We start from the raw sequence: 26,382 nt of genomic DNA, 5'->3' as shown, positions 1-26,382 counted from the left end.
GTGAATGGTTTAAATTGTCCTCTGAAGAGGCACAGGATGGCTGACTGAATACATAAACTCAGACCAGATATCAGCTATATACAAGAATCTCATCTTACCTTAAATGATAAATACAGACTCAGGGTGAAGGGATGGACTTCTATAATACAGGAAAATGGAAACCAGAAAAAAACAGGGGTTGCAATTTTACTTGCAGATACAACTGGCTTTAAACAAACAAAGATAAAGAAATATAAGAATGGTCATTACATATTTGTCAAGGGAATACCCAACAGGAAGAGATTTTGATAATTAAGATTTATGCACCCTACCAGAATGCTCAATTTATAAAGCAAATCCTAATGGATACGTAAAATTTGATATCTTCCTGCACTATAATAGTCATATATTGTAACATCCCTTTGACAGTTTTAGATAGATACTCCAAGAAAAAACTAAACAAAGAAATATTAGACTTAAATGTGACCCTAGAACAGACAAATGGATTTTACAGACCTCTACAGAACATTTCACTCTAATAAAACTAAATATACATTCTTCTCATCAGCCCACAGATCATCCTCCAAAATAGATCATATCCTAGGACACAAGTCTAACCCGAGCAAATTTAAAAGAATAGAAATTATTCCTTGTATCTTCTCGGACCACCATGGAATAAAAGTTGAACTCAACAGCAAAAGGAATCTTCATACTCAAACAAAGTCATGGAAGCTAAATAATCTTAGGCTGAATGATAGTTGGGTCAAAGATGAGATGAAGAAGGAAATCACCAATTTTTTGGAACAAAATGATAAGGAAGAGACAAATTATCAAAACCTTTGAGATACTGCAAAGGCTATCCTAAGAGGGAAATTTATAGCATTGGAAGCCTTCATCAAGAAAACAGAAAGAAAAGAAGCCAACAATTTAATGGATCATCTCAAACAAGTGCCAAAGAACATTCCAACACCAAACCCAGCAGAAGGAAAGAAATAACCAAAAGTAGGGCAGAATTAAATGAAATTGAAAACAAAAGAATCATTCAGAAGATCAACGAAACAAAGAGTTGGTCTTTTAAAAAGATAAACAAAATTGATAAACCTTTGTCCAACCTAACCAGAAACAGAAAAGTAACATCTCTCATACTGTCTATCAGAAACGATAAAGGAGAAATAATAATAGACACCTCAGAAATTCAAAAAATCCTCGATGATTACTATAAAAATCTCTATTCCCAGAAATATGAAAATCTGAAAGAAATGGACCAATACCTGGAAGCACACCACCTTCCTAGACTCAACCCAAGAGAATTAGAAATCTTGAATAGACCGTTATCAATCACTGAAATAGCATCAACAATAAGAAATCTCACTGAGCATGAGCATTTTCGTATTAGAGAAACCCTTTGAAGGAAATGAATGCGGAAAAGCCTTTAGTAAAAAGCAGTATTTAATTAAACATCGGAACACTCATACTGGACAGAAGCTTTTTGAATGTAATGATGTGGAAAATCTTTCAGCCAGAAGGAAAATCTCCTTACTCATCAGAAAATTCACACTGGTGGCAGTACCTGTGGCTCAAAGGAGCAGGGTGCCAGCCCCATATGCCAGAGGTGGCGGGTTCAAACCCAGCCCCGGCCAAAAACTGCAAAAAAAAAAAAGAAAAAGAAAAAAGAAAGAAAATTCACACTGGAGAGAAACCCTTTGAGTGTAAAGATTGTGGGCAAGTTTTCATTCAGAAGTCAAATCTCCTCTGACACAGAGAACTCACATGGGAGAGAAGCCCTTTGTGGGTAAAGAGTGTGGAAAAACCTTTAGTGGCAAATCAAACCTCACTGAGCATGAGAAAATCCATATTGGAGAGAAACCCTTTAAATGTAGTGAATGTGGAACAGCTTTTGGCCAGAAGTACCTCACAAAATATCAAAACATTTACAATGGAGAGAAACCCTATGAATGTAACAAATGCCGAAAAGTCTTCTCTCAAAGAACATCGCTTCTTGTACATGTGCGAATTCATTCAGGAGCTAAACCTTACAAATGCAATGTGTGTGGAAAAGCCTTCTCTCAGAGTTCATCTCTTACTGTTCATGTGAGAAGTCATACAGGTGAGAAACCCTATGGTTGCTATGAATGTGGGAAAGCTTTCTCTCAATTCTCAACCCTTGCTCTGCATTTGAGAATACACACAGGTAAGAAGCCTTTTCAATTGTAGTGAATGTGGAAAAGCTTTTAGCCATAAGTCACATCACATTAGACAACAGAAAATCCATCCTCATTAAAAGCCCTGTGAATACCCAGAAAATGGCAAAACCGTTAGCCACTGCTGTCATCTTAGATTGGAGATTTTCACCACTGTACTAGGAAAAATAAGTTGTAAGTATTGAAAATAAAGACAAACATAGATGATATGATGAATTACAAGTAAAATAAGACTCTTGTATTAATTCAGCAGAGTAGAAGAAATTCCAGAAAGATATATGATTTATTAGAATTTGGGATATGATAGAAACAGCATCAGGTGAGGACATAATGGGACTATTTTAAAAAATGATTTGGAGGTGATTTGTTCTCCAAGGGGGAGAAAAATAAACCATGAACTATCTATAATAATAAAATCCACAGAGATTAAAAACAGGAACATGAGAAGGCTATATTCTAAATGGTTACTAACTTGGGAAGTAGGGACATGTTCCTGTAACAGCTTCAAAACTGCTTCGCAATTCTGCTCATGAGTACGTATGCTCAGGAAATATGTACCAGGATGTTAATCACAGCTTGATATGTAGTAGACAGAAATGGAACAAACTGGAGAATTCTTGACAGAATACTGTATATCTGTCAAATGCAACAAATGATATTAACATTTATTAACAGATCTGGAAAATGAAGGGGAAATCAAGTTTCAGCATGAAATACAGTACAATAATTGTAAATTCTAATTAAAACTTCCTTCACAAAATTCATTACTATATACTGGTAATGGATATATATATGTATGTAAATGTTTTTGAAATGATTTGGAAAGATACAGATGATGATGGTTGCTGCTGTGTAGAGTCAGGAAGGGAAGGGAATGAGTGTGTGGGGGGGGGAGGTATTGGTTAAAGGGGTCTTCAGCTTTTTATATACATACTCATTTCTCTTGAAAAAGACTGCAAATAAATATAAAGATACTAGTTGATTCTGAATTGTGGTATATAGATATCTTGCCTTATTTTTTGTATTTTTCTGTATCTTTAAAATTTCTCAAAATTAGTAAGTATGGGGAAGAGAATGAGAACACTGTACCTGTAGAAATCATGTTATAATGGATTCATTCCCAGTCAAATCCTAAACTTTTTATAGAAAATATTTCTAAAATTTTATCAACAATGAGTGGATAGACTTGCTCTCTATGTAATATGAAATTATCTATTTTATTAAAATTAAAAGACTGCATACTCAAAAACAAAACAAAACAAAAACCAATGTGAAATCTCAGAAAAAAGAAAAGTCTGGGACCAAATGGCTTCACATGAGAATTCTATCAAACCTTTCGAGAGGAACTAGTACCTATATTATACAACGTTTTCCAAAGCACAGAAAAAGAAGAAATACTTCCCAACACATTCTATGAAGCAAAGATCACCCTCATCCCCAAACAGGAAAGGTCCAATAAAGAAAGAAAAGTATAGATCAATCTCATTAATAAATATTGATGCAAAAATATTGAATAAGATCTTAGCAAACAGAATTCAACAACACATCAAAAAAAGTATACACCATGATCAAGTTGGTTTTATACCAGGATTACAGGGTTGGTCCAACATAAGCAAATCTATAAATATAACACATCACATCAACAAAATAAAAAACAAAGACCATATGATTCTCTGATGCAGAAAAAGCCTTTGATAATATCCAGCATCCTTTCATGATCAGGACACTTAAGAAAATAGGTATAGAATGAACATTTCTTAAACTGACAGTGGCCATCTACAGCAAACCCACAGCCAATATCATTTTGAATGGTGTAAAATTGAAAACATTTCCACTCAGATCAACAACGAGGCAAGGATGCCCACTGTCTCTACTGCTATTCAACATAGTAATGGAAATCTTAGCATTGCAATCAGGCAAGAGAAGGCAATCAAGGGTATCCAAATAGGGTCAGAGGAGATCAAACTCTTACTCTTCACTAATGATATGATCCTATACCTGGACAACTTGAAAATCTTAGAATCTACCAGCCAGTATTATCAAGGAATATAGCAGCATCTCAGGATACAAAAACAATATTTACAAATCAGTAGCTTTTGTATATGCTAACAATACTCAAGCTGAAAATACAGTCCAGGACTCTATTCCTCTTACAATAGTGCCAAAGAAGATGAAGTATCTGGGGATTTACCTAACAAAGGAAGTGAAAGATCTCTATAAAGAGAATTATGAAACTCTAAGAAATAGCTGAAGATGTTAATAAATGGAAAAACATACTATGCTCATAGCTGGGAAGAATCAACACTGTTAAAATGTCCATACTACCCAAAGCAATTTATAGATTTAATGCAATCCCTATTAAAGCACCACTGTTATGCTTTAAAGATCCGGAAAAAACAGTACTTCGTTTTATATGGAATCAGAAAAAACCCTGAATAGCAAATACATTACTCAGAAATAAGAACAAATCAGGAGGCATCATGTTACCAGACTTTAGGCTATACTATAAATCTATAGTGATGAAAACAGCATGGTACTGGCACAAAAACAGGGAGGTAGATTTATGAAACAGAATAGAGAACCAAGAAATGAACCTAGCTGCTTGTCATCATTTGATCTTTGACAAGCCTACCAAAAATTTTCAGTGGGAGAAAGGCTCCCTATTTAACAAATGAATGGTGCTACTGGCTGGCGACCTGTAGAGGATTGAAACTGGACCCCCACCTTTCACCATTAACAAAAATTGATTCTCACTGGATAAAAGATTTAAACTTAAGACATGAAACTATAAAAATACTAGAAGAGAGGGCAGGGAAAACACTTGAAGATATTGGCCTGGGAGAATATTTTATGAGGAGGACCCCCCTCTGGGCAATTGAAGTAACACCAAAAATCCATTTCTAAGATCTGATCAAACTAAAAAGCTTTAGCACAGCCAAAAGCAAAGTAAGTAAGGCAAACAGACAACATTCAGAATGGAAGAAGATTTTTGCAGATTATGCTTCTGACAAAGGACTGATAACTAGAATCTACAGAGAAATCAAACTAATCAATAAGAAAAGAACAAATAACCCCATTTCTTTGTGGGCAAGAGACTTGAACAGAAACTTCTCTGATGAAGACGGGCGCATGACCTACAAACACATGAAAAAATGCTCATCATCCTTAATCATCAGAAAAATGCAAATCAAAACCACTTTGAGATATCATCTAACTCCAGTAAGATAAGCCCACATCACAAAAATCCCAAAACTACAGATGTTGGTGTGGATGCGGAGAGAAGAGAACACTTCTACATTACTGGTGGGAATGCAAGCTAATATGGCCTTTTTGTGAAGAAGTCTGGAGAACACTCAAGGAACTAAAAATAGACCTACTGTTCAATCCTGCAATTCCTCTACTAGGTATACACCCAGATAATCAAAAATTATTTTACAACAAAAACATTTGCACCAGAATGTTTATTGCAGTCCAATTCATAATAGCCAAGACATGGAAACAGCCCAAGTGCTCATCGACCCATGAAGGAACAAAATTCAGTATATGTACACCATGAAATACTGTACACCCATAAAAAGGATGGAGACTTCACATCTTTTATGTTTACCTGGATGGAGCTGGAACATATTGTTCTTAGTAAAGTATCTCAAGAATGGGAAAAAAAGTATCTAATGTACTCAATACCACTATGAAATCAATATATAATCACCTACACATCCATATGAATGGTAAAACATAACTATAGTCCAGAAAGTAGAAGGGAGGAGAGAGAAAGGGAAGGGGGGCTATGGGAGGGGAAGGGTATTTGAGGAGACCTCACCTAATGTGCATGATGCAATGGTACATTTCAAAACTACTAAGAAATGAGTATAATAGTGATGGATGTGTTACTTAGTTCAATGTAAGCATTTCACATTGTATATCAAAGCGGTACAATGAACCCCATAAATGCATCAATGTACAAAGTTATAGTTTAATAAAAAATAAAAATAATAAAAATAAAGAATATTATGTATCATCTAGAAAAAAGATAACAGTAAGTAGTCAGAACACAGTTCATTTAAAAAAAAAAAAGAATATAATGTAGTATTCCAAATTTCAAGCAATTTACCATCCAGTAAGAAAACAAATACTCCCTACCCTAAATACTGGTTTTGAGGGAACAGGAATATCAAATTGGTTAAGTACACATACTAACCTGGACAAGTTTTATATCTTTCTAAACATGCACAGAACAGGCACTTGTAGATATAGATTGATGAAATGGAACAGGAGACTTAACAGAAGATGAGTGGTTGGTTTTAAGGTTTCTCTAATGAGACCAAATTTATATTTGATGCATCATTATTCTGCACATGAAAGTTGATCAATTGATTTACTTGTGGAAAAACAGAAGTATCACTAATTTGACACACAGCAGGCAGGTATTTACAGGATATTTGTTCTTATTTTTGTTTTTAAATCATGCCTGACACTAATGCAGAGAGTAATCCTTTATTACGTGAGTGTTTATTTATCTTGGGGAACTCTAAAACTCTGAATCAGTATAATAAAGAAGATACATTGATGATGTTTCATGAACTATCATTTCCACTACTACAACCACAAAGCTCAATAACCTGAACAGTAGATTTGAGTACCTTTTTACTTTCAGTTTTGCCTAGTAGATACGGTCAGAAGAGGTCACTTACAATCTTGTGTCCAGAACAGGTTCACATGCTAGAACACTATCTTTATTAGGAGTAGGTCAATCCGTACATATATAATCAATACAACCCTTCTGTTGATAAAAGAACTTATTTTGAGGATAGAAACTTAACATTAGAGGGGGGTTGTGTACAAAAACCAGACAAATAGAAAACAAAAAAATAGTTAATCCCTACTAAAATACAGTCATCCTTTGATATCTGTGGGTGATTGGTTCCAACACCAAAATCCACATACCCAAGTCCTGAAGTTGGCCCTGCAGAAACCCAGAGTACCTTCCATCTAGGAGGGTTTCAAACCTGTGGAATACTGGATTATTTATTTATTTATTTATTTTAGAGACAGAGTCTCACTTTGTCGCCTTCAATAGAATGTCGTGGCATCACAGCTCACAGCAACCTCCAGCTCTTGGGCTTAGGTGATTCTTTTGCTGCAGCCTCCTGAGTAGCTGGGAATACAGGCCCCCACCACAATGCCCAGCTATGTTTTTGTTGCACTTTGGCTGGGGCTGAGTTCAAACGCTCCACCCTGGGTATATGGGACCAGTGCCCTACTCACTGAGCCACAGGCGCCGCCCTGAATACTGGATTTTTTATCTGCATTTGGTTGTGGATATTGAGCCACTCATAGGCAGGACTGACTGTACTTACTGAAAAAAAATCTGCGTGTAAGGGGACCCATGCAGCCCAAACCCATGTTGTTGAAGAGTCACTTATATTTGCACATTTCTTCAGAGAAAATTGTACCTTATAAACTTGCATAACATTTAGGTTTCATATTATATAATTTTAAATAGAACAAAAGTGTTACCACAGTATTTTAATCTATTATGTAAATTAATATCTGTATCATAAAGGAAGTACAAAATTGTAACTCTATCTTCTCCCTTATCAAACTATAATGAAAAGGCCCTTTTAAGGTATTATAGAAAATAATATACCAATATGTGTACCATATTGGTAGGCTATACAGACAAGAGCCACTGCAGAACCATCTTCTAACAACACTATGCTAGACAAAAGAAAAGGTTTAGAACCATAAAAATGAGATTACTATAAGGAACAACTGTATCATTAAATAGATGGAGTAGATGGTGACATTTTTCTAATAGGATTTCTAAGAACAGCAACAGTGGGATTCCACAAGTCTTATGACGCTATCTATTTTAAGCACGTCCTAGACTTTACAAATTATGATTTTATATTAGCCCGTTCATAAAGTACAGTATATATAAACAAAAGAAATCAAAATCATTCCCTTCAAAAATTAGTAGTAAATGCTGTAGTGCCATATGTTATTAAAGGAGATATGAAATAACCTAAATTAAACCAAAGTTTTATTAGCTAATTCACTCAGTCAATAGCGTAAAACACAAAAGTCCTCCAGACAACCAGAAGAACTATATCATTCTATAGTCTTAAAAGAGGAAATACAATTACCATACCCCATAAACTTTTATTATTTACAAGAATCTATTTGATTTATAGAGCCACAGAAGGATTATTTTAATTAGTGTATTTTTCCATGAATTTCACTTAGCCATAAACAAGAGAAATCCAATTTTTAAAACTTATATAAAATAAAAGGACAAACTCATAAGTAGAAAGTTAAAAGCCTAACCTGATTTCTTGTACCCTCAATTAATCCCCAATAACAACAACAAAAAATAAAAAATAAAAAAAAGAAAGTTAATGGGTGGTGCCTGTGGCTCGGTGAGTAGGGTGCCGGCCCCATATGCCGAGGGTGGCGGGTTCAAACCCAGCCCTGGCCAAACTGCAACAACAAAAAAAATAGCCGGGCGTTGTGGCGGGCGCCTGTAGTCCCAGCTGCTTGGGAGGCTGAGGCAAGAGAATCGTGTAAGCCCAAGAGTTAGAGGTTGCTGTGAGCCGTGTGACACCACGGCACTCTACCCGAGGGCGGTACAGTGAGACTCTGTCTCTACAAAAAAAAAAAAAAGAAGAAGAAGAAAGTTATAAGCCTCAAAGAAAAGACAAGCAACTTGGGTATTTTTTCCCGGGGAAAAAAAAATTATGGCTAATTAGCTGAGTCCAATAATATATACCAATACATTAAAAAAAAAAAAAAAACTAAAGGGCACTGGTTCAAAAGAACAGACTAAATCTAAAGGTCTTCTGCTTTCCAAAGTACACCTAAAATTGAGAAAAGAGGCTGGCATTCTTCTTTTCTTCCTGAGACTCCTTTTCTCCTCATCCCCATCTTCCCTTCTCTCACTCCCTGCTCCCTTCTCGCTCTTTCTCATCTCTTCCCCCAACCCTCTTTTCTTTCTCTAATATAAGATAAACTTATACTTTTATATTAAAAAATGAGAAAAGAGATACTTTAAGTAAGTAAAAATCTATTACAGGCCTAGAATAAAAGAAATGGAGCAAATAGTAAACTAGAAAGTTTAAAGGAATCTTGGAAGATTGACAAACAAGTATGATTCCATGTATAGAAAAATCCCAGAAGCTCTGAAAACCAGAGAAAAGAAGAAGGAACTCTTCTCAGGAAACCAAAAATAAAACACTAAATACAAAAAAATATCATCAGGGCAACTTATTAAACCAGAACAGCAGAGACAGACCATTCCTACTTCACTAATACAAAGTATAGGAGCCTGGCAATAGTCACTTTTGCCCTCAGGGTAAGAAAGAGACCCATATGCTTGGGATGCATCTTACTCTGGGTGGCAGATCCTAAGAGAAGCAAAGAGGAGAACCAGCAGGTCCCATTCCAGAACCCAGAAGGCCAGGGGGTGGATTGCTATACCAAGGAGTAAAATATACAGAGTACTCAACCTCTCCTGGATTCTGGAAGTCCCAACTTTGCTTTTGGACTCCTTGCTTTGAAAGACCTGTTGACAAACCCATCTATGTATTTATGGTACACTGTCAACCCCCCCATTCAATTAAGCTGCCTACCAAACTGTTGAAGAATGTCAAGAGCATTACTAACATTAACCAACTCATCCTCATATAGATAAACCAACATCCAAGGATCTTCGGACATCAGAAAAAAATCCAATTTCATGGAAAAAATAAAAAAGAACCAGATGAACAAATAACAATTGGCTTTGGAAAAACAGAAATAAATTAGGAAACAGAAGAGAATTTAGCAAAATTTTCATTATTATAGTGTCTTTAGAGATTTTCAAAGGAATATCACACCCATAAAATAAAGATTTTTTTTTTTTTTTTTAGAGACAGAGTCTCACTTTATGGCCCTTGGTAGAGTGCTGTGGCCTCACACAGCTCACAGCAACCTCCAATTCCTGGGCTTAAGCGATTCTCTTGCCTCAGCCTCCCGAGTAGCTGGGACTACAGGTGCCCGCCACAATGCCCAGCTATTTTTTGGTTGCAGTTTTGGCCGGGGCTGGGTTTGAACCCACCACCCTCGGTATATGGGGCCGGCGCCTTCACTAATATAAGAAATTCAGCAGATAGAAAACAGAATGGACATTGCTAAAGGTCAAACTGCTGATCTGTGAATTAAGCTGTGTAAATATTGTAGAATGTAAGGGAAAAATAAAAGGAGTTCTAAAAACAGAGGAGAGAGACAATAGAGGAAAGAAATAATTGAAGAAAAAATGAAAGAAAATCTTAAAGAACAAAAGACAGGTGATTTTCAAGTAAGTTATGACTCACTAAGAATTCCTATAACATTTCAGAACATACAATAAAGGAAAGTCTTAAAAACTTTCAGAGCTAAAAAACAAACACCACCAAAAAGCTAAAACTCCAAAACACAAATAATTAAAGAAAACCAACAGGTTGTCTACAATGTAATAAGAACAATAAGACTATCAGAAAATCCAGCTATGCATATACAGGAATGCAGGAATACAGGCATGGAGGATTAGTCTCAGCAGAGATTTCTGTATCTCTTTACTGATGGCTCCACCAGATTTCCAGGAGCTACCAGCTAACTGTTAACAGTGAAAAATGAAAAAAATAAACATTTACCATCTATGCACTCATATGAAAAAAAAAATTATTCTAGGTAGTATTCTAGCAAAATGAAAAAAAAAAAAAAAAACAAAACCTATGAGAAACAGAAAGATGAGATTTAAGAACAAGACATTAAAGCTAAGGGAGGGCGGTGCCTGAGGCTCAAAGGGGTAGGGTGCTGGCCCCATATTCTGGAGGTGGCGGGTTCAAAGCCAGCCCCGGCCAAAACTGCAAAACAAAACAAAAACAAACAAACAAAAAAAGCTAAGAGGGAACAGATCCGAGCAAGATGACGGCTGACTAACAGCTTCCTTGCAACGGGGCATGGTGAGTCTGGGGAGACAAGACTTCAGGCATCTCTGGCTGGTGGGATATGCCTATAATCATCCATTTGAGGACACAGGGAGTCAGTGAGAGACCTGTGGACCTAAAGAGGAGGACAAAAGTAGTGGAATATTGGCAAGTGGTTGCGTGTGTTTGTTTGGTCTAATCCGCTAGCAGCTGTAAGTACAGCAGCAGCGAGTCTGCAAACTGGAAAGGCCTTACCTATGAGCTGTTTTGGTGTTTATGGAATTGGTACTCAGTTGAACTGCCTTGGGAAAGCTTGGGCAGGAGTGTAGAGAACTTTGGGCATTGTCTTGGGCCCCAGACTGAGCTGCTGTGCCAGATGGAGCTAATAGTATTCAGCTGTGGGCCACACGGAGCTATTGTGAGAGAAATGCCATAGCAAGCTCTGCCCTCAGGGTCGCAAAGCAAGGATCTGATGGGAGCTAGTAATCTAGTGACTGAGCACCCTAAAGGTGGGGACTGAGCCACCTTATACCCTTAACCCTCAGGGGCAGAGTGAGACCAGTTTTGGCACACTGGGGAAAGGGATAGCCACTTCAGCAGTGATCCCAGCGACAAGCCCTTTCCTGGGAAAGCTTCTGCTTAGCCAAGTTTAAAGTGTCTTTTAAGAGAGCTGAAGAGAGTTTAGGGTCTCCACCCTGCGGGGTTTGAGAAATCAACAGAGGCCTCCAGTCGTATCAGCATTGTGATTAACCTCTCATACCCCAGAAGATCACCTTTTGCCCAGACAATACTCAATAAGATATATATACTGCTTTTTTTTTTTTATTGTTCTTGTTGTTTTGTTGTTTAATTACAACCTTCTCCCTATAGATTTATCTTTTCTTTCTTTTCTTTGTTTTCTTTCTCCATTTTTCTAGCTTAAATACAATTTCCCACTGTTGCCTTCTGCAATAATTAGAACTTCATTTTTGCTAGTATTTCTACCCCTATTATTTGGTTTTTCCCCCAATTTATCCTGTAAAGTTTTCTGTTTGCTTGTTTTGGTTTCATATATAGCATTTTTGTCTTTCCTCTCTACTTGGTGGAGGTGGGGTACTGACTCTGATCAAACTAGCACAGAGCTGTTGACCTCAAGGGAACCACCTAGCCTGGCACCCATAGAGGTTGGGGTTTTTTTAAGGTTGTGTCAAAATACCCTACCATACACCTATATTGCTCTGTCTCCCTCTTTCTGTGCCTATCTTCTTTTTGTCAATATTCCCTTTTACCCACCCCCTCTCCTTTCTTTTTTCTTTTCCTAATTTCTTTCTTTCTTTTTTTATTAATCTTTTATCCCTTCTTGCTCTTCAACCTTCTCATCCTTCTGGCCCTGTACCAAAAGGACTCATTGAAACCCTAGTCCACAGGCACAGCAACTTAAAGAGCAATAGAAAGTGAAAGGAAAATAAGGGCAAGGAAACAGATAAATCACTCATGATGAAGAACCAGCAGAAAACTCCTGGCAACATGAAGAACCAGTCCAGAGCAACCCCTCCAAGGGACCATGAGGTAGCTACTGCAGAGGATTCCAACTATAAAGAAATGTTAGTAATGACAGAAAGGGAATTTAGAATACACGTGATGAAAACAATGAAGGAAATGATGGAAACAATGAAGGAAACTGCTGATAAAGTGGAAAATAACCAAAAGGAAATCCAAAAACAGAATCAAATAAGAGATGAACGATATAAAGAATATAGAAAGGATATGGCAGAGCTGAAGGAACTGAAGTACTCAATTAGGGAACTTAAACATGCAATAGAATGTATCAGCAACAGGTTAGACCATGCAGAAGGAAGAATTTCGGAGGTAGAGGACAAAGTTCTTGAGATAACTCAGATAGTTAAAGAGGCAGAAAAGGAGAGAGAAAGCAGAACGTTCACAGACAGAATTATGGGACTTTATGAAGCGTTCCAACATATGAGTTATAGGAATCCGAGAAGGAGAAGAAGAATGCCCCAGGGGCATGGAAGCCATACTAGACAATATTATAAATGAAAACTTCCCAAAAATATCACCACAGATTCTGACACACTCCTTTCACAGGGATATTGGACCCCAGGTTGCCTCAACTCTAACTGAGCCTCTCAAAGACACATTGTGATGAACCTGTCCAAAGTTAAGACAAAAGAAAAGATTCTTCAAGCTGCCAGGAATAAACGCCAGTTGACCTACAGGGGTAAATCCATCAGAGTGACTGAAGACTTGTCTAATGAAACTTTCCAAGCAAGAAGACAATGGTCATCTACCTTTAATCTACTTAAACAGAACAATTTCCAACCCAGAATTCTATATCCTGCTAAGCTAAGCTTTAAAACTGATGGAGAAATCAAAACACTTCATGATATACAAACATTGAGGAAATTTGCCACAAGAAGACCAGCTCTACAGGAAATACTTCCTGTTCTACACACTGACCATCACAATGGATCAGCAGCAAAGTAAGAACTCAGAAATTAAAGGACAGAACCTAACTTCCACACTGATGCAAAAGATAAAACTAAGCAATGGACTCTCACAAAATAAGATGAATAGAATACTACCACACTTATCAATTATCTCAATAAATGTTAATGGCTTGAAAGCCACAGTGGTCAAGACAGCATGGTACTGGCACAAAAACAGAGACATAGACATTTGGAATGGAATAGAAAACCAGGAAATGAAACTAACATCTTACAACCACCTAATCTTCGATAAACCAAACAAGAACATATGCTGGGGGAAAGACTCTCTATTCAATAAACTGTGTTGGGAGAACTGGATATCCACATGTAAAAGACTGTAACTGGACCCACACCTTTTTCCACTCACGAAAATTGATTCAAGATGGATAAAGACTTAAATTTAAGGCATGAAACAATAAAAATCCTCAAAGAAAGCACAGGAAAAACACTGGAAGATATAGGCCTGGGGAAAGACTTCATGAAGAAGACTGCCATGGCAACTGCAACAACAACAAAAATAAACAAATGGGACTTCATTAAACTGAAAAGCTTCTGTACAGCTGAGGAGACAACAACCAAAGCAAATCAACACCCTACACAATGGGAAAGGATATTTGCATATTTTCAATCAGACAAAAGCTTGATAACTAGGATCTGTAGAGAATTCAAATTAATCCTCATGAAAAAAGCCAACAATCCCATATATCAATGGGCAAGAGACATGAATAGAACCTTCTCTAAAGAGGACAGACAAATGGCTAATAGACATACGAAAAAATGTTCATCATCCCTATGTATTAGAAAAATGCAAATCAAAACTACCCCAAGATACCATCTAACCCCAGGGAGAATGGCCCGTATCACAAAATCTCAAAACTGCAGATATTGGCATGCATGTGGACAGAAGGGAACATTTTCACACTGCTGGTAGGACTGCAAACTAGTACAACCTTTCTGGAAGGAAGTATGGAGAAACCTCAAAGCACTCAAGCCAGACCTCCCATTTGATCCTGCAATCCCATTACTGGGCATCTACCCAGAAGGAAACAAATCCTTTTATCCTAAGGACACTTGCACTAGACTGTTTATTGCAGCTCAATTTACAATTGCCAAAATGTGGAAACAGCCTAATTGCCCACCAACCCAGGAATGGATTAACAAGCTGTGGTATATGTACACCACGGAATACTATTCAGCCATTAAAAAAATGGAGACTTTACATCCTTTGTATTAACTCAGATGGAAGTGGAAGACATTATTATTAGTAAAGCATCACAAGAATGGAGAAGTATGAATCCTAGGTACTCAATTTTGATATGAGGACAATTAATGACAATCAAGGTCATGGTGGGCGTAGGGGAAGGGGAGAGCAGAGAGAGAAAGAAGGACAGACGGGTGGAGAAAGGAAGAGCAGAGAGAGGGAAGGAGGGAGGCGGGTGGGGCCTTGGCGTGTGCCACACCTTTTGGGGGAAAGACAGGATTGCAAGAGGGACTTTGCTTAACAAATGCAATCAGTGTAATCTGGTTTATTGTACCCTCAACAACAAAAAAAAAAAAGCTAAGAGGGAACAAATAAAGTTTGGGCGGCACCTGTGGCTCAAAGTAGTAGGACACTGGCCCCATATGCAGCAGATGACAGGTTCAAACCCAGCCCCAGCCAAAAAAACAAACAAACAAACAAAAAAAAAGAAATAAAGTTTAAAAAAAGAACATGGTAAGTAAAGCAAGCAGACAGCCCTCAGAATGGGAGAAAATATTTGCAGGTTATACCTCCAATAAAGGTCTAATAACCAGAATCCACAGAGAACTCAAATGTATTAGCAAGAAAAGAACATGTGATCCCATCTCAGGGTAGGCAAGGGACTTGAAGAGAAACTTTTCTAAAGAAGTCAGATGCACGATCTACAAACACATGAAAAAAAGCTCATCATTCTTAATCATCAGAGAAATGCAAATCAAAACTACTTTGAGATATCACTTAACCCCAGTAAGAGTAGCCCACATAACAAAATCCCAAAACCAGAGATGTTGGCGTGGATGTGGAGAAAAGGGCACACTTCTACACTGCTGGTAGGAATGTACACTAATACGTTCCTTCTGGAAGGATGTTTGGACAATACTTAGAGACCTAAAAATAGACCTCCTGGACTCAAGGGATCCTCCTGCCTCAGCCTCCCTGGTAGCTAGGATAGCAGGCACATCCACTATACCCAGCTGATTTTTTGTTTGTTTGTTTGTTTTTTGAAGAGACAAGGGTCTCACTATGTTGCCCAAGCTAGTCTCAAACTTCTGGCCTGAGCTGATCCTCCTCTCCTGCCCTGTCCTTCCAAAGTGCAAGCATTATGAGCATAAGCCACCGCACGTGGCTCAGTTCAATAATTAAGAATATTTACAAAATATTCAATATTAATTATTGGGATTCATTTATGCCAAAGAGAAAGTGTGCCATATTTCATTTCTTAGTTTCCCTGGAATGATTACTATTTTAACAATTCTTTAAAAATACTTGTATCTAGGGTGCCTGTGGCTCAGTGAGTAGGGTGCTGGCCCCATGTATACTGAGGGTTGTGGGTTCAAACCCGGCCCTTCCAAACTGCAACAACAGCAACAAGAACAACAAAATAGCCAAATGTTGTGCTGGGCACCTATAGTCCCAGCTACTTGGGAGGCTGAGGCAAGGGAATCACCTAAGCCCAAGAGGTGGAGGTTGCTGTGAGCTGTGATGTTACAGTACTATACTGAGGGCAACAAAGTAAGACTCTGTCTCTAACAAAAAATAAAAAAGAAACTTATATGTTCACTTAAGAACAATTATAATGATGATGAAGAAAATATGTAATGTTTCACTGCAGACTATAAGAATAGTACTTTGTGAAAAAGAAGAGCTAGATTTACCAAGCCATGTTTCTTACCTTGAGACCAAAAAAGGAGAGGAAAATGGGGGTAAATATCACTTCCCTCTCCTTTAAGCAATGCAGGTGCCAGGCTCAGACTGTTATATCAGGTAGACTGGGTAATGCCTCCCTGAGAAGATGAGGGAGCAGGCCATGTGAGCATCTGAAGAAAGAGCTTACATAAATTACTCTTTATGATCTCTTGAACTACCCTGACTTATCTGTGAGTCTTTAGCAAGCAGTGAAAATTGTTCCATTTTCTTGCTCTTGTTGCCTTTACAAAGTTAAATAATGTAGTTTTCAACTGAGGATCATCAAAAGAGAAATTATTTCTGCCATGCTCTCCATTTGTTATTTATAAACATATGGAAAGATACAAATAATACTCATTTAAAGAACTGTGTCCTTTACTATTACTCTATCTCAAGCCACCATCATCTGTCACCTGGACTATCTCAACACGCCCTTAACCAGTCTCACATCTTCTACTCTGGCTCTCTCCAGTCTATGTGCAGCTGGCAGAGTGATAACCTAAAATGCAAATCACATTGGCCTCTGCTCAAAATCTTCCAGAGGCTTTCTATCAAATCTAAAGCAAAATTTAAAGTTTTCCATAGTCTATCAGGCCCTAAGGGATCTGGGCTCAAGTGACTACTATTTCCTTCCTATAATCCCTTGGATCCACTGCTGCTGCTAAGTGCAGTTCCACCTCAAGACCTCTCTATGCAGTGATCCCACCATCTAGAAAGCTTTCTTCAGATGCTCACAGGACCTGCCCCCTCATTTTCTCAGAGCAGGCTTACCTGGCATTTCTTTTTTTATTGTTGGGGATTCATTGAGGGTACAATAAGCCAGTTACCCTGATTGCAATTGTTAGGTAAAGTCCCTCTTGTGTTGTAACCATGCCTTTCTGCTCTTATTCTTCAGCCTCTTACCTGATTTGGTTTTCTTGAAAGCACTCAACACTGGTAGGTATTACATAATCTGACTTCACTGGTTTATTTTCTCTCTCCACTAAAATGTCAGCTCCCAGTGGGCAATATCTGTGTCTGGTGTAAGGATATCCCGCTACCTATAATAATGTCTTACATGAGTATACCTCTCACAACCACGTAGTTAAGTGCTCAATGAATATTTACTGACTAAATGCTGTATAGCTACCAATAATTTAGCCAAATAACATATAAATAGGAAAACAGGAAATACACGTGGATTACCTCTAACCACAGACATACATTTATAGGACTGCAAAAGCACTTGCAGTTCTTTTGAACCTGAGTTTAATTATCTATTAGTATGTCATCCTTTGAAAGGGCTGTCATTGTTCATGGCAAAATTCACTAAGTTTTCTCTGTATTGTCTTCAATGGTCACAAACCACAGTTTATACTGTAGCTTTCTGGATATGTACTATCGTTCATTCTGCACTATACTCAGCTCACCAAAGTAGATATACGTCCACCGGAACAATGTATAATAAGTTCTACAGGATTTCATGCTTAGAACCTAGCCATTTTATGCTTCAGATCACCAAGTGTGACAGGTAAGGAGACTAGCTTTAAACTTCAAGATGACATAAAGTCTTGGGCAAGCTCCATAAGAGCAGACCAGTGTCTGTTTTGTTCACCAGCCATCCCAAACTGCTGGCACAGCGACTAGTACTGATGGGTACTCATCAAGTGTTTATTGAATAAATCAACAGTAATTAAACAGGGAAAATGAGTAACCTCAGAGTTGGCATATGGTATAGAATTACTAAATGGAGCACAATAATTAAACGTCAAAACCAAAAATAAGGTTAGATATTAAAATAATATGACCACTAAAAGTTTCTTTGTTTAAAATTTCTTGATTTTAAGAAATATGAGACTTAAAAAAAACAAAAAACTAAATCAGTTAATTAGACAAACTCACTGAAGATATAATCATGCTAGTAAACATTGGAAAATCCAAGATATTTTCTGAGTTATTTTCAGACAAGTCATACAAACAAAAATCAAAATGAGTTTTCTAAGTAAAAGCTACATTTAACTTACAGGAGTTGAAATCTTCTTTGCAGTTTCTGTGATTACTTGTTCTAGAGGTTTCCAGATCTGAAATGCATAGCGACCTAAATAGTAAAAGGAATAAAAGCTAATATATTTTCCATAGTCCAAGTTAATCAATACCTTTAAGGTACTTATTAGAGTATTTATCGATAGTTTACTTCATATGTGTTATTTCAATAAATATTTAAAAATTTACCAGAAAGACAGTCTCATTTTTTTCCAATTTTTAATTACTGAACAGAAGACAGAATTTCATTTTAATATCATTTTGTAGCCATTAAATTTATCAAGTCCTAGTTCACGATCATAAAATTAGAAATTTTTAATGTTTACATATACTATCTCAGTATCTTATTTATAGAATATTACAGGCCACAAAAAAATAACATCCTGGTATACTTTCTACAATAGTAGATGAAGTCCTTTTATGTATAAAAGATACTTAAGATACTAAAATGATTAACTATATTGCTTTTTACGATAACAACTTTGAAATATATAAAAAACAAATACTATGTACGATCTATAATATATGACATAGCAGTGATTTCAATGGAGCTACTTCTAAAATAAAAAAGCAATTACATATGAAATATTTATTAAAGATGTTAATTACCAATTTTTCTTACTGAGAATGGCTACTTTCTCTTTAGTTCTTTTCTTACTTAGGCATCCTAATAATTAAAATTCCCCTAAGTCTTGACAACTAAGAATCAGTATCAATGTAGGCCAGGTGTGGTGGTCAGGCCTATAATCCCAGTACTTTGGGAAGTTGGCGTAGGAGGATTGTTTGGGGCCAGAAGTTCAAGACCAGCCTGAACAAAAAAGTGAGACCTATTTGTCTAAAAAGTTTAAAAAATTAGCCAGGTGTGGTAGCACATCTAATCAGGAGGCTGCCACACGAAGATTGCTTGAGCCCAGAAGCTTAGGGCTGCAATGAACTATGATCATGCCACTGCACTCCAGCCTGGGTGGCAGAACAAGACCTCATCTCAAAAAAAAAAAAAAAAGAAAAGAAAGAAAGAGGGAGAGAGAGAAAAAAAGATAGCAAACATGTCCTAAATTATTTTGAGAGCATCGAATAAAAATAAAATATTACCTTTCTACCCTACTTGAACTGTAACTTTTAGTAGTGTTTACTAGTGTCTTTGTCTCCAGAAGTCTTGCCAGAAAATCAGTATATGAAATTATAAACTTTAATTCAATTTCTAATCATAAACTTATTTGCAAAGCAAGAGTTCTACTTGGAAAATTCAACTGCTTAGATCTTTCAGAAAAACTTACCTGCCTAAATACACTGTTATTCCTGTGTGAATAGCATGTTATAATGAAAGGCAGGATACTAGAAATGGGAAAATGTGAAGTTGCCCATCTAACTGAGAGGGAAAAAACTCTTGAGATCAAGGAGAATATTAAATAAAGTGAAATTAAACGATGCTGATTCCCTAATTGCCTATGTATTTTATCACAAAGGTGTCCTTTTTTCAATTGATTCCATAATAGTATAAAACATAACTTTTACATTACCTCAAAATTCTTCAAAACCACAACAGGCACAGTGACTGACTTCTTCAGTTAAAAAGCATTTAAAAGCTTCAAGAAGTGAAGCCCAAAGGTTTATTTTAACCATAAACGGGAAGATCGAGTTCCAACAAGTCTAAATGTACTTCCGCCGAAATTCTGTTACACGGTTGTATTTGGCTGTAGGAGCATCTCCCCATTATTGAATATTCTAGTTAGTAATACGAATTTGGCACAGTATGTTCTGTACAGAAAACACACACCAATACTTGTCATTTTAGAAAGCAGACCCTGCAAATAGCACATCTTTCTCTAATTTCAAATAGAAAAATCACATTTGAATTTGTCTGTGCCTATTCTACCATAATAATTAATAATAAGAGGGGTTGATTTTTATGGGCCAGTTTGTCAGAATGCCTTTTGAGACAAGATAGTCTTCCCATGAAGCCCCAGAAATTGGCTAACTATAAGCTATGTAATTGAGACACAAGACCCTGAGGATAAAAAGATCAAGAGAATCTGAACCACTGATCTTTCTGATTTTAAAGTTGACTGTTAAAATGCTTTAAATGATAACTGTGAAAGTAAGTACCCTACATTTTGCTAGTGGACCAATCTAATCACATGAAATTTAGAAACACAAATGCTTAAACAACAACAAAAAATAATTCTTTATCAACAAGTAAATACTCTCAGATTAACATAATTAGGAAATAGATATATGCAATTTAAAACTACCATAAAGTAATAATGGAAGTGGATAGCAATTTTACTTTTCATCTTTATAACTATCCTTTCTAAAAGGGTAATTTTGGCAGTGAAAGAAATTCTAGGTTTATCACGGAAATTACACCAATATGTTAAAAGATAAAGTAATAAATACATCACAGGAAACAACTATGTTCATTAGAAAGAAATGACAACTTGAAATGTATAAACCTGTCTATAAGAAAAAATAAATATGGGAAGACAAAGGAACTCCATATTACTTACATTATTTCATATTAAAAATTTCTTTTTATAATAATAGCACATTTTATAGATGTGCTATTTGCAGGGCCTGCTTTCTAAAACAGGGTCTGCTTTCTCAAACACACACCACTGCCACCACCAAATGCCAGGAAGATCAACTATTATGGGAGCTAGTCTTCCTAGCTTTTCTATCATTAATTTTCTTTGCTAGAAAGTTATCTAGATTTGCTCCACTGACAAATGTTCAGTAACTATCAATGGTGGAAAAATTGAGAATGCATAATGTTGGAAAACCAAAAACGTAGAATCTGACAGGTCTACTCATGAATCCCTGCAGAAGCTATTTGACAGTATTTCTCCTGCAGTTCAATGATACGCGTTCTGTATCTCACCTGCAAATGCAAGAGCTGCGACACCCAGTCCTACAGCTATCAAACTTCTTGCCTGTGGAGGAAAAAAATGATTTCCACTTAAGAAGTGTTACACACTGGGTTTTAAAAGTAAATCATTTCTAATAATGAGGATAATTATATTAAATACATTTTGTTCAAGCTCTACTATGAAGAGCAGAACTGAAAAAAAAGGCAGTGTCTATGGGATTATATCTGCTGCTTGCTATAACAGCTAATTTTCAGTGAATTAAAATGATTCAGATTTTCATTTAATTTCCATATATTTGAATTCATTATAACCAAGAGTTTTTATATTACCTATTGCTAAAGTTTTTCTTAGACTATTTTTTAATAGTGGGTTTAATACATTTACCTTCTTCCTATAAAGATGAAAGGCACATATCCTTGCAATGCTTAATAGCATCTGCTATATTTAAAAATTTAATAAAACCACAGATCAATGTTTAGGGAAGAAGAGATCAATCCATAAGATCTAGTAAAGACTTCTAAAAAGCTAGAACAATCACCCTAAGGATCCGTATGGATACATTTCACATTGGTGCAGACATTGTAAGGTGGGGACAGAGACTCAAGGGATAAAAAACCATAAAGCCCTTCAGTCATCACCTTCATGGTCTGTAAGGAAATACATAACAAGTCCCAAACCTTCAACAGATGACTCTATAATGAGAAACATCAAATCAGCAAGGGACTTTAATAACTCTCTGAGAAATCTAGAGCTTTTCATAGATAAGATGAAGGAAATTCCTCCTGGCTTCTCCCCTGGGTGTACCTTTTTCAAGGCACCTTTTCACCAGGTGATGACACTAGAACCATTTCAGTAAAGGAAGATACATTCCTGGCACAGGTGAGAAAGCCTAGAGCTACTACCCAGAAGGCAAACAGTTTTCAAGGTTCCTTTTAGGTTGTCTAACCTTGATTATTCCTGAATAGAAGGAGGTAAGTACTGATATAATGAAAATGCCCTGTTGAGGTATATATATTTTTTGGCATTTTCTAGAGCGTCTCTGGTGTCACATGTTTTGAGCTTTCCCCCTAATCCAAACTACTCAATTGTTTCATGTATGAATTATATTTTCCTCCCTTGTAACTTTGTTTATTCTTTCATCTGACTATAATGTTGCCTACCCAAATCCCACATATTTTTAATATCCCAGCTTGAATCCACCACAGAATAGCAGAAGTCATGTACAACACACAACAAAGGGCACATATCCAAATACACATATAGGAATTCTCCCAATTAATACACATGAAAAGACGATCTAATAGAAAATGAGCAAAGGACTAGGTCAGAGACTTCACACACACACACACACACACACACACACACACAATGGTTAATAAACACATGAAAAGGTGCTCAACTTCAAGAGTAATCAGAGAATACTAACAACGATAAGATAAACGTGAACTGCTTTTAATATTAGTAATAGAAATAACTAGCTCCTCATGACTATAACCAGTATAACAGAAGAATGAACAAAGTTCTGTAACTCTCAAATTTCTCCGAACAAGAGAAGATTCAGAGAAGTGGTTTTTGCAGATTTTCTTTTTTTTTTTTTTTTTTATTGTTGGGGATTCATTGAGGGTACAATAAGCCAGGAGAGAAGTGGTTTTTGAAGTGACTCCTAGAAAATGAATTTTGGTCTAGGATGAAAACCACCAATTTTTCACATTTTAAAAAATGCATAGTTAAAAAAATTGAATTATTCTAATTTTAAATTTTTATAATTAATAACAATTTTATCATTTTTTACTATTTTAACTACTCAAAATATATGAGACAAATACAGTATTTGCCTCTACAATTCTATAGTGATTTTTACTTAAAGGACTAAAGGTATATATAAGAAAACAAACTATTAGGCATTTGTTCATTTTTGACCTTATTCTAACAATACTAAGGCTATGTTTAACAATAAGAGTTCAATTTAATTCATTAAGTAAGCATTAAGCACTCTGCTGATTATTCTCCATTTGTTCCCCCAGATCCATCCTCTACTCTCGTCTGCCTTGTTCCGTACCGTTGCCTCTCCTTACCTCTAAGGACTCACCTCCACCCTGGCTTCTGGTTGGATTCTATCAGTGAGAGGAAGCATCAACAGAGAAAAATAAAGGGTAGAAGGAGAAATGATGCACCACTTATTCCCTGTTTCTTCCCTACCCCTGCCTTGTTTCCATGTTGGCCACAGTTCCTAGTTCCTACTGGGGTGGCTCTTGTTCCAGGCCTACAACTCTCACTGAATTCAGGAATACAATTCCCATCCTCACCCCTTCACCTAGGTAGACAGCAGTTTCCAACAACTGCTTATTCCAAGGTGATCCATCATCATTTTTTGGTTACCTTAAACCATGCCCACACCTCTGCAAATAGTCTCTTCGTTAAACTGTCTTCAAGAGAAACCATCTGTCTATTACTACTACCAATTCCTTCTCTGTGAAAGTTACTACATAACAGTCACTATACTACATGTAAGAGATTTAGCATGGCTGAAGGCAAACTTGGCCCTAGGACTTATATCATATGGATCCTATGTAGGACCTTGAACATGGTAGGTGGTCTCCAATGTTTACTCTAGAATAACGTACCAGAGATCATTTTTTTAACCCTTATTATAACACTTATTGTACTAAACTACAGTTGGATGTGTTCTATCTCCTTTAGCTTTGCAAAGTCATCAAGAGTCCCTTAAAAATCCAGTGAATCTATGGACCACCTCCCCAGAAACCACTAATATACATATGTGTGTGTGTGTATATATATGTATATACCACAAATTTTTGGATATACTATTTTGAAAGGATTCCTTGGTTTTCCTGAAGTCCTTCAGTTCACAACATACGAACACCTACTTAAAAAAAAAATTACTGAGCTCACTGAAGTCAAGGAGGATTTCTTATTCATCTTTAAGCTGCTAGACCACATATGTGCCATATATACTTTACATTCATTCAATGATAATACAAATGTTGACTAATTTAAAAAATAACCTCTATGTCTAAGGCTAACTTGTTTAAAAGAAAAACACAAAGCACCTTGCAATCTTCAGAGAAATGCAAATCAAAACTACTCTGAGATATCATCTAACCCAGTAAGAGTAGCCCACATCACAAAATCCCAAAACCAGAGATGTTGGCGTGGATGTGGAGAAAAGGGAACACTTCTACACTGCTGGTGGGAATGCAAACTAATACATTCCTTTTTGGAAAGAGGTTTGGAGATCACATAGGGATCTAAAAATAGACCTGCCATTCGATCCTTCAATTCCTCTACTGGGTATATATCTAGAAGACCAAAAATCACTTTATAACAAAGATACTTGCACCAGAATGTTTATTGCAGCCCAATTCATAATTGCTAAGTCATGGAAGAAGCCCAAGTGCCCATCAACCCATGAATGAATTAATAAATTGTGGTATATGTACACCATGGAATATTATGCAGCCTTAAAGAAAGACAGAGACTTTACCTCTTTCATGTTTACATGGATGGAGCTGGAACTTATTCTTCTTAGCAAAGTATCTCGAGAATGGAAGAAAAAGTATCCAATGTATTCAGCCCTACTATGGAACCAATTTATAGCTTTCATATGAAAGTACCCAACTACAGCCCAAGAAGAAGAGGAAAGGGGAAGGGGGGGGGGATGGGTGGAGGGAAGGTAATTGGTGGGAACACACCCATGGTGCATTTTATAAGGGTACATGTTAAATTTGCTAAGTGTAGGGTATAAATGTCTTAACACAGTAACTAAGAAAATACGGGGAAGGCTATGTTAATCGGTTTAATGAAAAAATGTCAAATGGTATATAAAACCAGCACATTGTACCCCATGATTGCATTAATGTACACAGCTATGATTTAATACAAAAGTAAAATAAAATAAAAAAAACAACAACAACAAAAAGAGAGGAAGATACTAAAAAGGAATCTGAAGAGAAAACAACAACAAAAAAATCCAAATTAGGTAGAACACTGGATGTTCATAAATAATTGACCCAAACTATGCAATCAAATCTTATCCACACTACCACAAAGTATAGAATAGCTTATCAAAAATTCTTTCCTTTATTGGAATTAACATTCTTTTTTGAAAGGGGGTGCTATGTGAATTACTTCTAACTGTAATTTAATTAATTTGATACTAAAACAATACTTTTTTGAGCATAAACATTTTATAGGCTAGGTACAGTGGCCTAAACTTGTAATCCCAGCACTTGGGGAGGTTGAGGCAGGAAGATCACTTGAGCCCACAAGTTCAAGACCAGTCTGGGCAACACAGTAAGATCCTACCTCTACAAAACAAAACAAAATTAGGAAGCTGAGGCAGGAGGCTGAGGCAGGAGGATTGCTAGAGCCAAGGAATTCCAGGTACGGTGAGCTAGTGTGAGACCCTGTCTCTTAAGGAAAAATAAACAAACAAACAAAAAAACAAGTTAAAGTCAACTGGTAATTTCTTTAGAAATCATATATCGTAGGTAATCAAATTTATACTCTGAAATGAGGATAAAAGTCCTTTCTTTTTTCCCCACATCCGTTAGTTCTATAAACTGTTAACACTTTATTTGATCCAGAATAAGTATGATTTATTTTCTATAAAAAAATGTATCTACTATCTAACATTTCTTATTCACCTCAAAGCCACTGGTATTTCTTTTCAGACACAGATTTAGTGAGCTATAAAATAATAAGTCCTCCATATATCTGAATGACCCAAACAGGAAATAAAACCATCTAATTTCAAACATAGAATATAGAAGTATAAGAGGAGAGTAAATCTAAAGGCTGAGCAAGCAGCTCACCCAGAATTCCTAATCATACCTTTATTTGACCTTAATTTTTGAAAATAAGATAACGCCTAAAACACACTAGAGTTTTTGAATAGCCCATGGTTCATTTGCTGTAACTGAATAAATATCCAAA

General features: G+C 36.5%; 1 protein-coding gene across 1 annotated transcript in view; it reads right to left on the bottom strand.

Annotated features, from left to right (window-relative positions):
* DNAJC15 (DnaJ heat shock protein family (Hsp40) member C15) overlaps window positions 1–26,382 on the bottom strand; it is a 94,115-nt gene that overhangs the window by 49,136 nt on the left and 18,597 nt on the right. The window contains exons 2-3 of the mRNA XM_053563782.1: window positions 21,438–21,489; window positions 18,541–18,614 (exon numbers count right to left, since the gene is read on the bottom strand). Of these exons, the coding sequence (XP_053419757.1) occupies window positions 18,541–18,614; window positions 21,438–21,489 (126 nt within the window). The remainder of the gene's footprint in view (window positions 1–18,540; window positions 18,615–21,437; window positions 21,490–26,382) is intronic.

The sequence above is a fragment of the Nycticebus coucang genome, chromosome 15, assembly GCF_027406575.1.
Source record: "Nycticebus coucang isolate mNycCou1 chromosome 15, mNycCou1.pri, whole genome shotgun sequence".
NCBI lineage: Eukaryota > Metazoa > Chordata > Mammalia > Primates > Lorisidae > Nycticebus > Nycticebus coucang.
The sequence above is the reverse complement of the archived record's forward strand: the minus strand, read 5'-3'. Positions and strand labels throughout refer to the sequence as shown.